This window comes from Oncorhynchus tshawytscha, linkage group LG08 (assembly GCF_018296145.1).
Source record: "Oncorhynchus tshawytscha isolate Ot180627B linkage group LG08, Otsh_v2.0, whole genome shotgun sequence".
Lineage (NCBI taxonomy): Eukaryota > Metazoa > Chordata > Actinopteri > Salmoniformes > Salmonidae > Oncorhynchus > Oncorhynchus tshawytscha.
This window is the reverse complement of record NC_056436.1, coordinates 30860387-30873780: the sequence shown is the minus strand read 5'-3', so window position 1 is coordinate 30873780 and position 13394 is coordinate 30860387. Positions and strand designations below refer to the sequence as shown.

The 13394-nt window shown below is 41.0% G+C and overlaps 2 protein-coding genes across 3 annotated transcripts in view; one reads left to right on the top strand and one right to left on the bottom strand.

Annotated features, from left to right (window-relative positions):
- The first annotated feature begins 3629 nt into the window (after positions 1-3629).
- LOC112256657 (gremlin-1) lies at positions 3630-6037 on the top strand. The gene is made up of 2 exons (XM_024430057.2): positions 3630-3845; positions 4433-6037. The coding sequence occupies exon 2, from the start codon at positions 4434-4436 to the stop codon at positions 4983-4985; it is 552 nt and encodes a 183-aa protein (XP_024285825.1). The 5' UTR covers positions 3630-3845; position 4433; the 3' UTR covers positions 4986-6037.
- Positions 6038-10376: 4339 nt separating this feature from the next.
- Positions 10377-13394, bottom strand: part of LOC112256658 (formin) — a 106625-nt gene continuing 103607 nt past the window's right edge. For both annotated transcript variants that reach the window (XM_024430059.2, XM_024430058.2), the window contains 2 exons: positions 10588-10669; positions 10377-10435 (listed from right to left, as the gene is read on the bottom strand). In XM_024430059.2, the coding sequence (XP_024285827.1) occupies positions 10391-10435; positions 10588-10669 (127 nt within the window). In that variant the 3' untranslated portion in view covers positions 10377-10390. The remainder of the gene's footprint in view (positions 10436-10587; positions 10670-13394) is intronic.

Below are 13394 nucleotides of genomic sequence, written 5' to 3'. Positions count from 1 at the left end.
ACTTAAAACTTGCTACCCTCTCCACTACTGTTCCATCGATGTGGATGGGGGGGTGTTCCCTCTGCTGTTTCCTGAAGTCCACAATCATCTCCTTAGTTTTGTTGACGTTGAGTGTGAGGTTATTTTCCTGACACCACACTCCGAGGGCCCTCACCTCCTCCCTGTAGGCCGTCTCGTCGTTGTTGGTAATCAAGCCTACCACTGTTGTGTCGTCCGCAAACTTGATGAGTTTAAATGTACTTGTGTACAGTGGTGGAAAAAGTACTCAATCATCGTACTTGAGTAAAAGTCAAAGTAAATGCTATACATCAAATGTCTTATATTAAGTCAACCAGATGGCACCATTTGTTTATATATGGACAGATGGGGGCATACTCCAACACTCAGACATCATTTACAAAGCAGTTTTTGTGTTTAGTGAATCTGCCAGATCAGAGGCAGTAGGGATGACTTTATATTGATAAGTGCTTGAATTGGACCATATTGCTGTCCTGCCTGAGTATTCGAAATGTAAGGTGTACATATTTTCTTTAGGAATGTAGTGGAGTAAAAGTTGTCAAAAATATAAATGGTAAAGTGTAGGTACCCCAAAAAACCGTGTGTCAAAAAAACCACCCTAATGATTGGTTGACATATCGTGCCTCCCACAATGAAGGTGATGGCTGCATGGTACAGTTGGTGAGAAGCAACTGCAGCGACTTTAAGGCAACTTCATCACATGATTTTTGTAAAGTTCATGCAGTCCACATGTAGTCGCAAGTCGGACAATTCGTATACTCATAATGCAGAACACTTTGACAAAAGAGATCTGTGATCCACTCGAGCTATGGCACCCTGAAAGGTTCTATATAGAACCTCTTTGTAGGGTTCTTTGATCAGAAACCCAGGGGTTATTCTTCACTGAACCAAAATTGGTTCCAAGTAGGTTGTGCGAATCAATTTCGGTTCTATATAGAACCTTTAGGGGTGCCATTTATGAAGCAAGCTTATAACCCTTTTAGGTTCTATGCAGAACCTTTTTTATAAGAGTGTGAGTAGTTTATGATGCAAAATTCTTTGTAGATTAGTCAGTCTGCAGTGGCCTGCACTGTCGGATGCAATGTGGAACACGCCCAGTGTCATTTCGAGTCTTAAATTGCCCCTAATTTACCTTCTTTCTTTTTTTTACTTCGGAGAGGATCAGTTTGAGCAAATAAGGTGTAGAATCACTAATCTACAAATATCATTCCCTGCCAAATAATAGGTTTTGTGCCATTTAGATTCGTATAACTACTTAGCCTCCTCTGACTAATTAAACGACCCCCACCAAACACTCACGCACAACCAGAGATTGATTGATTGGAGGGAACTTGTAATTTAAATAACATTTCCTATGATTTTCTACCTGCAGCCAACCTAGTGGATAAGCCAACCCAGCTGGAAACCTAGCTGCAGCCAACCTAGCTGGAAAGTACTCGTCAAATACATTAACCCACCAAAACAACTGGCCTTAGTTATCCTATTAAACATAAAGGTTTGTAGACTGTCGTATTTTATTTGAGAAAATTGAAGTAATATAAGCCTGATGTAGGCTATCTAATTATTTATGTATAATAAGATTAGCTGTAGGCTATCAAGCCACGATGGAGTGTTCAATCTGTTCAAATAATAATTGCACACAATGCACCCTGACGAGGTCTGTCAACTAATTGAATTGATTCAGCAATAGGAATAATATCCTATTGCTGGCATCTCAATTAATTCCCTTCATATCACACTCATCGCACTCCTGTGCACAACCGTAGACGTGTTCTGCATGTATTTTTATTTGAAAGCCAGTTATATTATGGCTTCACATTGTGTTGCTGCGAGGATTGGCCGCCAACCATGTGTTGCGCAGATGGGGAGTAGCCCAGTAAGCCTACAAATAATGCAGGACTCTGACGAGCAACAGCGTGGAGAGACTCAGGATGTACTGTTATAACTGCAAACATGGCCAGGTCACCTAATCCAAATTTTCAGAACTCAAAATAGCCTATGCAGACGGTCAGGCCGCTGAGGATATGATAGGCTACCTCAGGAAAAACACCTGACTACCGAATATGAGGAAGCCTAAGTAGGCATAGCCTAAGGTGTAGAATACTGTGACTGGTTTATCCGACAGAAAAATGAATTTGTTTTATATTAGTTTTGTATTTGAAGATATATAGCAGGTCATGAGTTTATTTGCCAAGGTGAAATAACATAGGCTTATAGTTCGTTCGTTGTCCTAAAAAAAAACATTGAGGCTAATTTATATGCTAGGCCTATTGAAGCCTAAACACACTTGTGATAGGCTATCACTTTTGCTTACAAACTCCGTCTGTTTGTAAAACGGTCTTAAAAACACTTAAGAAGTGTGAATTGATGGGAATTAACTGAAGTGAGACAGAGGAGCCCAGGCGGAAATGTCAATAATGGAATTGGACTTGTCTTGAGGGGCTTATGTTTTAATTTCTAAATAACAAAAGTGTTTTTGGCTGTTACCCTAAATATATTCTCAGACGTCATGCTAATTTCTCAACATTTCATCCCTGCACAAACAGTTTCCAACCAATTACGCACTAACTAAGAACTCTTTATTTATTTTTATTTATTTTTATGAGAACATTGGACCACTTTATTTTCTGTTAAACATAAGTCTAATTTAAATACATCGTTATTCGCCTACTCAAGTTGGCTCGACAGGTGATATAAAGACTTGGTCCAGAACATATTTTCTCTTAATTTAATATGGCTTATTCGTTTCCCAATCGTAAATAATAGTAGGCCTAATTTCTAACAACTTGTTTCTTTGGTGAAGTAATGCATCCAAGTAAAAAACAACTTTTAAAAATGTTGTTATTCTCCAAATCGAAAAAGCTCACTAAAATTGTAATTTCAGATTAAATAACACAATCAATAAAAAATATAAATTAACAATAATAATTCAATAAATAAATGCATTCTATTGAAAACGTAATTAAAACACATTTAGGCCCTACGTTTTGTGTAACTATGCCTATGATATTCAACGTAATGATTTGATTAAATCTACCATTTACATTTGTAGGCAACGTCACACAAATAGCCTATATTGCCATTATAAATTGAACCAAAAAACGGTAACTTGTAATTCCGTTCGGCCGCCTGCATTGTTATTTGTGGTAACATGTTCTTATACAGTCCTGTCACTTGGTACTGTTTCAATTGGCATTCACAAATGTAATTATCCCGGGACCATTATGTAAAGATCATTAGCATGCATTTTATATAATGTAAAAAGCAGACTGTAAAATAAACCATTACTGGTCCCTCGCCCCTCCTCCCCCTCTCTGTTAAAATAGCCTATAGACAATTAGAGATAAAACAGTTAACATGCAGTTGAACCAAATAGGATATACCTGCTTTATATTTATGACATGCATAACATTCCCAAATGTGTGCCCAGTATAGCACTGAAGTCTGCATGGTTTCCATGAAATTCGTGCCAAAATTCTCCTACTCCCCCTCCCCCATGGTATTCTTAAAGTGGGTTCGAGGAAGTGTTGAGGGGGCGGGTAGTTTTGATTTTCCTTGCATCGTGCTTAGCCAATAATGTGGAAGGATATGTTGTGCACATCTCAGCTGACAGACATTTAAAAAGGAGACAGTCAGGCGCTGCTGCAATTTGTATTAAAACCTCAGTCTCTTTCTATGGAATCCTTAGCGACTCCAGACTACCAACAGCGCGAGCCCCCTCTGCAATACTACAGTCTCCACCATTAGCTGCCTCTTGCCTCGGGACACTTCATAAAGAACACCCACCACAGATCATTTCATTTGCAGCTACTTTGAGCTTTTGACAGGTTAGTGAAGTTTAACGCTTAACATCTGAGAAAGTACGTGCGTAAAACTTGGGCATGTTATCGAATTAGATTCCTTATCATCATATCGCAGGGGGTCTTTATGCGTAAACTCTGCTTGTATGTATACCTATTCTGTAGTTAGACTACATGTCCCAATGATTATTGTAGCCTATTGTAAATAAACATGTGAAATGTAATGATTATTCTCATGCATAAAGGTTATTGTTTTTCTGTATTCTGTTTTACGCAATGGCTTGCGCCCATTAACTTCGCCACCGCAATATCCATGAAATATTCATTTGCATTCGAATATATCTTCGTTCTGATTTGACTATCGAATTAGGTCATGTGGACTATATTGTCAATATAAAACACGATACAAAATCAATAGGCAATGTTTAATGTTTCTATTCCTCTTAAATCGTAAATGACGCAATTTCAACAACAACGTTGAAATGATAGGCTATGGTTAATCTCTCGTGTATATATATCTACGCCTTATCTAGCTGACCAAATTACCCGAGATTTTAGTAACCGAGATTAGGCTATGGATGATAATTCAACCTTCACTTATCTTTCCCCTCAAGGATGGCCAGATCGGCGTATATCCTCTGTGGCATGGTTTTCATCCTGGGGCTACTCTCATATACAGTGGCTTCCAAAAGGAACAGGGGCTCCCAAGGCGCCATCCCTCATCCTGACAAAAACAACCCAAACGAATCGGAGCAGCAACCACAGGCACCGCAGGCGGGCTCTGGTTCCCGACGACGGGAAAAGAGTTCTGCTGCACCCGCTGAGGAGGTGCTGGAGTCCAGCCAAGAAGCGTTGCATGTCACTGAGCGCCGCTATCTGAAACGCGACTGGTGCAAGACACAGCCACTTAAACAGACCATCCACGAGGAGGGCTGCATCAGCCGCACTATCATTAACAGGTTCTGCTATGGACAGTGTAATTCTTTTTACATCCCCAGACATGTCCGCAGGGAAGAGGGAGCCTTCCAGTCTTGTTCGTTCTGCAAGCCGAAACGATTTACTACCATGACTTTCACTTTGAACTGTCCGGACCAGCAGCCGTCCACCAAGAAGAAGCGCATCCAGCGCGTAAAGCAGTGTCGCTGCATCTCCATAGACTTGGACTAGCCCTGTGATTGACTGGGATGCGGCCAATTAGTCTCCTCATCAAACAATTATTGGATTGTTCACATGAAGGATAATCACCGTATGTCTGGGAGCATTTTTCCCTATTCCAAATATGAGAACATTTTCAATCTGCAAGGAACGTAAGATAAGACAGACATGTGCAGCATGTTATAGGCTTCTGTAGATATACTTGGGCATATTCTTTTGTAAACAAGGACTGCTGTACCATGTCATTTTCTGCGCATAATTGCCTATTAATCTAATTGCAATAGCAGCCTGTGGCAAGCAACGTTGCATGGTATAATGACATGGAATGAACACAACAATCTGCTGATTGACTTGTAAACAAGCGCACGGCTTTTCCAACCTCAAATAGGACTGCAAACCTTGTCACACAATGTTTTTACACTATTTTCAACAGAGACAGCAATAGGCTATCAAAACCAATTTCAATGGGGGGAATAGGACAGAAAATGCGTTTATATAATTAATGGTTGACGAATAGATAGTTTCCACTATGTGGAATTTGAAAAAAAGTAACGACTATTTAATGTGGCAAGAATGCTCCACTGATTTATTTGACTCCAATGTTCAGTGTTATAGTGGAGAACGGAGAGCTTTTGTAAAGTAGGCTAGGACTAAGATGTTCGATGCTATAAATCTAAAAAAAAACGAAATATCTGTATTAGTTGGACATGGAAATGAAAATGTTCGATGTAGGCCTACATACTTGCTTATAATGCTGTAGATGGAAGCTTTTCTTTTAGTTGTAAAATGTTATTCAAACACGAATTGTATATGCAACCAGTTTGATAGTTCTATCAGAGCAACTGATCCACAAAATAAACAGATATTGACATTGATGCAGTGGTCACTGAACCTGTTCGCTTTTTGCTTACATTGTTCATGTCTGAACATTTCAGCGTCAGGGTTGACACCACCGATGTGAAATGGATCGTTAATTATCCCAAACTGCAAAGACTCCGATTTCATGCATAGCATTTTTATGTATCAGGTTTAATCCTAAACACCAAATAAAAACATATTCTCTAGTGATGGGTTATTTTCTTCTTGCTTTGGAGCCAACCTCTTGCTGGGACTTTTGTACGTTCCTTAGACCATTGGATATATTTCGTCGTAAAACCAAGATCATTTATAAGAAAAGACCACAAGAAACGCGATTACATGTTAGACTCAACAACTTTTTCAATAACCCCTTCAAACGATGTTATCGAAGTTTACAATAGGATCTCCTCTGGCTCCCAAATCTGTCAAAGGCCCATGTTTTTGTGGGGACACTGATGCTAAACAGGGCTTACGCATTTGTAAAATCATGGCTCCTTACGGTTTCTTGTTCAGATGGTACAGGCCTACATGGCTCTCTAAAAATAGATACATCAACCAATCAATAGCCTTCTTTAAAAATTGAACACCGATCAAAGTTTTCTTTATCAATTATTTATTGTCGAGTTGTTTTAGCCTCTTACGGATTTGGGACTTCAGCGTTGTTTTGTCAGTTGCGTCGCTCTGCTTCGATTTACCCTTGCCAGGTCTTCATTGTACCGAATGTAGTGCTGACATAATCAAGTTTGCGCCTTCATTGGCACATGTAGCGAAGTGTAATAGGCTAAAAGTCATGTATATAGAAGTTGCGTGTTTCTATCCATTTCTATCGATTTAACTTAGGTGCACTTTCTCTCATTATTATCGTGCTTTCTGACATTTTCAAATGATTAATTTAGAATTAAAATGTGCATTGTGAGATATATAAGTGCAAATGAATAAATCTTTGCGCACAAATCAATGAAACAATTAGGCTATGGTCATTTTCACCTTTATTTGGCTACTGAATGTTATTAGGGAGTGCTGAAAGTAGAGGAACAACAGACAATTGAGGGTTAAACATCAGTTTCCATGCGAGCCAGGCTTCCTCATCTGTAGACTCCAGTTAAGACTTCTGTGACTGAATTGTTTGCAATCTATTACTTTGACCTCGCGCAAATTCATTTGAACGATAAAACACCTAAAACACGTGGGCACATAAGAGTAGGCCTCTCACGAAATGAATCAACATATGCATGTTAAACATATAGGCCTTAATCAAAATGTAATTTTTTGCCTACTAATTTGGTTCTGAAAAACTTTAAAGTAAACATAAAATGCAATTTTAAGATTATGAAATGTCTTCATACAAAAAATAATGGCACATTCAATGATTATGAAACAAAGGTGCTATTTTGACACTTAACAGATTCTGTCAGGGGTAAAGTATAGGCCTACACATGGCTTGATATGAGTAATTGTTTCTATTTTTAAACAAAGTAAACATCATCTTGATTTAAATTAAACAAAAGGCAATATATATATATATATATGTATATATATATATATAGCCAAATTATACTCTCTATAGCAGTTCATGTAGGGTATGAAACAAGACCATTTGTGGTAAATGATGAGGCTCCTTATATACAGTGCCTTCAGAAAGTATTCATACCCCTTGACATTTTCCACATTTTGTTAGTTACAGCTTTATTCTAAAATATATATTTTTTAAACCCATAATTACAAAGCAAAAACAGGTATTTCAAAATGTTAGTGTGAAGACCCTCTGCTATGAGACTTGAAATTGAGCTCAGGTGCGTCCTGTTTCCATTGATCATCCTTGAGCTGTTTATGCAACTTGAGTGGAGTGCACCTGTGGTAAATTCAATTGATTGGACATATTTTGGAAAGGCACACACCTGTCTATATATGGTCCCACAGTTGGCAGTGCATGTCAAAGCAAAAACCAAGCCAATGGAAGAAGTTTGGAACCACCAAGACTCTTCCTAGAGCTGGCCGCCCAGCCATACTGAGCCATTGGGGAGAAGAGCCTTGGTTGGGGAGAAGAGCCTTGGTCAGGGAGGTGACCAAGAACACGATGGTCACTCTGACAGAGCTCTGGAGTTCCTCTGTGGAGATGGGAGAACCTTCAAGAAAAACAACCATCTCTGCAGCACTCCACCAATCAGGCCTTTATGGTAGAGTGGCCAGACGGAAGCCACTCCTCAGTAAAAGGCACATGACAGCCCACTTGGAGTTTGCCAAAAGGCACCTAAAGACTCTCAGACCATGAGAAACAAGATTATCTGGCCTGATGAAACCAAGATTGAACTCTTTGGCCTGAATGCCAAGTGTCACGTCTGGAGGAAACCTGGCACCACCCCTACAGTGAAGCATGATAGTGGCAGCAGCATGCTGTGGGGGTGTTTTTCAATGGCAGGGACTGGGAGACTAGTCAGGATCGAGGCAAAGATGAACAGAGCAAAGTACAGAGAAATCCTTGATGAAAACCTGCTCCAGAGCGCTCCCCATCCAACCTGACAGAGCTTGAGAGGATCTGCAGAGAAGAATGGGAGTAACTCCCCAAATACGAGTGTGCCAAGCTTGTACCGTCAGACCCAAGAAGACTTGAGGCTGTAATTGCTGCCAGAGGTGCATCAACAAAGTACTGAGTAAAGGGTCTGAATACTTATGTAAATGTGATTTTCAGTTTTTTAATAAATTGGCAAAAATGTCTAAAGAACTGTTTTGCTTTGTCATTATGCGGTACTGTGTGTAGATTGAAGAAGAAGAAAAACAATTTAATCAATTTTAGAATAAGGCTGTAACTTACCAAAAATAATGAAAAGGTCAAGGGGTCTGAATACTTTCCGAAGGCACTGTAGGTCACATCCATATGAAACTAAACACTTCTTTCACCTGACTCCTGAGCCATTCATGCATCCTCCTCGAGCTAAGGCAGGAATCAAAATAATATACAAAAATACAACCTCAAAGAAAAAAAGAAATTATGTTTTGGCATACAATTTTCATTTTAATATATAAATAATGGTTAAACCCCTGTCTATAGTTTTCCAAGACAAAGTTGAAATCTTCCAGACATCAAAGACATTTTTTGTTGTTAAATAAATATACTATAGTTTTCTCCAAAAAATACATGGATGATGCAATTTATCACAACATGTTAATTCACAAATGTTATCATAGCACAGAAACCATAGAATTGCATAGGAGTTCAAGTTGAGGTGCTAGAAAGTTCAGTACATTTGATTAAGTACCATTCTGACAATAACAGAAGGATGTAGCTACTAAATACAGCTGATGCAAGCAGGAAAGTGCATAGGATTGTGACATACATATGTCATAAAAAAATTCATTGGGAACAACTAACTATTCTATCATATACACTTAAAAAATGTGTCAGGGCAGCCACAATCAGATGACCTGTTGCTTTCCTCAGCATAGCGTATAGCAAAGTTGCTTGTTCATCTCAGAGCGTCACGTCTGACTCAGGGGCTGAGAGCAAGGCGTTGCTGCATTCTCTGGCTATCACCCAGGAGGGGTCAGTCTGGTACAGTGAGAAAGTCAACACTGATACGACATCCTGTTTCTACCTTTTGACCAGGACCCACATCGCTATGAATTCAACAGGACTCTCAGTCCAATAAAGACTGCCGATTCTCTTCACAATACAACATCAGGTCAAACGTTTCTGTCCCTGCTCTTTTGAAAACAAACACCAATTGAAATACATTTACAAGACACACTTCAAACATGGATGGGCCACAGCAGATGAAAAGCTATTCTTTACATTACAGTATTGTCTACTGCTTTCATATTCTAAATCATTGTTAGAATAACAACTCCTGAATGTCTTACGTAATCGTAATAATTTCACTGAGTGAAGATTGCCATATTTGTTAACATAGCTCAGCAACAATGAGGCCTCGTCTGTAGTTGTTGCATAACCTGGCTACAATACATAGGACTATATGTCCTCACGATGTGTGATGCTGTCCTGAAACCCAGACTGAGGAATGTATGTAGGTCCTAGAGGTCAGGGGTCATCACTGTAGATATGTCAGCTGGAGTGCTCATTGTCCTGAAACCCAGCACGCCTCAGAGCAGGCTCTACAGGCTGGCCATTCAAAGGTCACACCAGTCTGGATGAATGAGGTTGACCTTTATCCCCTGTGAGTCTCATCATGTCAGCGGTTTAGTCAGCCATGGAGCCTCTGTATAGACTTAGCAGCCTGCATATCTGCTGCAGGGTGGCATTCAGTTTCCTCTTTGCCATGGTGTACATGTTGGTCTGGATGGTGGTCATAGGGATACACAGTGATAGAAGCCCACAAAAGGTGCCTCTCATCTGGGGAAGAGGCTGAGTTGGAAGAGAGTAGTGGATATGGTCCAGTCAGTAAGGACGGTAGAATGGGCCGTAGTAGAGAGGTCCACCGTGTGGGGGCACAGAGGGCTATATGAGGTATGATGTTGGGTAAGAGGCAGGTGGCGAAGGGAAGAAGTGATCATCTCCTCTCTCCACTTCCTCTCTCCACTCTGTTCTTCATTGATCATCCTCTTCAGCTGGAGGACACGCTGGCTTCTTTCTGACGCAGTCTTTCTTTCTGTTGACAGAGGGAAAAAAGGGAGAGCTGAGCTTAATAGCATTGTGTTATTTGATATGATCCACCATGATTGACTGCGTCCAGTTAAGGTAATAGCAACAACGTTATCCATCAAAATATTTGAGGGTGGTTGAAGGAAGTCCATTTCTTACCAGACTGTTGGCATTGATCTTCTTGGTTTCCACCCTCTTCTCAGCTGTGATCTTTTTGATGTTCTCCTGTGCTTCCTTCAGCCTGGAAGAAAGGAAACATTAACCTCAATCATATCAGGGAAATGTCTCGATCTATACAGGTTAAAATAACCTTTGCTGGTAGTACATACAGTGAGTGTACAAAACACTAGGAACACCTGCTCTTTCCATGACATAGACTGACCAGGTGAATCCAGGTGAAAGCTATGATCCCTTATTGATGTCACTTGTTAAATCCACTTCAATCAGTGTAAATGAAGGGGAGGAGACAGGCTAAAGAAGGATTTTTAAGCCTTGAGACAATTGAGACATGGATTGTGTTAGTGTGTCATTCAGAGGGTGAATGGGCAAGACAAAATATTTAAGTACCTTTGAACGGGGTATGGTAGTAGGTGCCAAGCACACCAGTTTGAGTGTGTCAAGAACTGCAACGCTGCTGGGTTTTTCACACTCAACAGTTTCCTGAGTGTATCAAGAATGGTCCACCACCCCAAAGGACATCCAGCCAATGGCAGGCCAGTGGTTGAAAATGGGTTATTGATGAAAGACGACAGAGGAGGCTGACACGAATTGTGCAGAGCAACAGACGGGTTACAGTTAGTCAACTGACAGTCTAGTTCAACATTAGTGCCCAAAGACCCATAAAGTAATGCACAACTCGTCGTACCTTGACACGAATTGGGTATGGCAAACGACAACCTTACAGAGTTCCACAAGAAACTGGGGTTGCAGTGGGCTAAGGAACAAAAAAACTCTGGACACTGGAGAATTGGAAAAACATTGGCTGGTCTGATGAATCCCGGTTCCTGCTGTTTCACGCTGATGGGAGGACTAGGGTATGGAGATGACCCTATGAGTACATGTATCCATCTTGCCGTGTGTCAACATTGCAGGCTGGCGGTGTGACAGTGTGTGGTGTGTTTTCATGGCACACATTGGGCCCCTAGATGAAAGTGGAGCAACGTTCGAATGCCACAGTATATCTGAATATCATTGCCAATCAGGTGCATCTCTTCTATGGCAGCAGTGTATCCGTCTGCAACTTTTTTTCCCCAGCAGGATAATGCCCCATACTACAAGGCTAGGATTGTCAAGGAATGGTTCCACGAACATGACAATGAATTCATCTTACTGCAGTGGCCTGCCCAGACACCAGATCTCAATCCAATTGAGTATCTGTGGGATGAGATGGAACAAGTTATTTGGAGTAGAGATGTCACACCTGCTCCTGCTCCCCTTCCCTGGTGCTCGATGGCGCCAGGCTCCCCAGAATTATGCTCTCCTGCCACCATCATTACGCACATCTGCCTTTCCCCTGTCACTACCATCAGTGATTATTGGACTCACCTGGACTCAATCACCTCTGTCATTACCTCCCCTATATCTGTCTGGTTCCCTGCTTTAGCATTATTTGTTGTTTGTTGTTGTTTACCCGTGTGCTGACGCTGTTTCTGTTTTGTTACCTGTCTGTTCCTGAATAAATGTTGACTCCCTGTACCTGCTTCTCATCTCCAGCGTCGGTCATTACAGAATGCTGAAGATATCATACGAAGCATCGGGGAGTGCTGGCGTTCCAGTTGGTTGTGACGTCTGACGTCTGGTACTGTCACGCCTGCTCCCGCTCCCCCTCCTTGGCGATCGAAGGCGCCAGGCTCCCCAGCATTACGCACTCCTGCCAACATCATTACGCACCTCTGCCTTTCCCCCGTCATGCGCATCAGTGATTATTGGACTCGATCACCTCTGTCATTACCTCCCCTATATCTATCTGGTTCCCCGCTCTGTTCCCTACTTCAGCATTAATTGTTGTTTGTCGTTGTTTACCCGTGTGTTGACGATGTTCCTTTTTTTGTTACCTGTCTGTTCCTGAATAAATGTTGACTCCCTGTACCTGCTTCTCATCTCCAGCGTCGGTCATTACAATAGATCCACTACCAGCCAACTTGACAGAATTGTGGGAAGTCAACATAGGCCCTCATCCCTGTGGAATGCTTTATAAACCTTGTAGAGTCCATGCCCTAATTGATGGGGTGCAACTCAATATTAGGAAGATGTTCACTCAGTTGTACACTCGGTGTATACCATAGAGCCATAAAGCTATTGGTAAATTGTTTCACATATCTGACCATGTGGCACAACACTACCATGTCTAAGACAGAAAACCTCTTGATGTCTGTTGACACGAGTCAGTTTGCTAACAGCAGCCTTAGTCCATCCAGAAGTTGTTTGCACTGTAACAGCAACATGTACATGTCACAGTATGTATCCCCCTGTGCACTACTGTATGTGGCACAGAGAGTCCTCATCCTCCCTCACAGCCCCACTCTGTTCTGTTATCCCTCTCTGGAGTTAAGCAGGCAGTGAAACCCACCGGTTAAAGCAGGGAGAATGACAGTGGGTCCATGAGATAATGAGCTAGTCTTAAAAACACTTGAGTTTTATGGTTGTGCGAACAGTATTTAAAATAAAGTTAATTGTACATAAGCACAGTCAGGTGTGGGTAATACGGGACATGATTGCCTAGTAAACAATTAAGAGAGAGCACATGGATCCATGGAATGGCTGGGAGAGCATTAACTCCATAACTCACCAGTTCAAAGATAGCTAGCCCGGCTTTTCTGTATGTGTGGTGCGTATGGCGCAAACACACACAAGAACAAACAAATCAAATGTTATTTGTCACATCCCGAATACAACGGGTGTAGACGTTACTGTGAAATTCTTGCTTACGAGGCCTTCCAAATTAGTAAAAAAATATCTAAAAATAA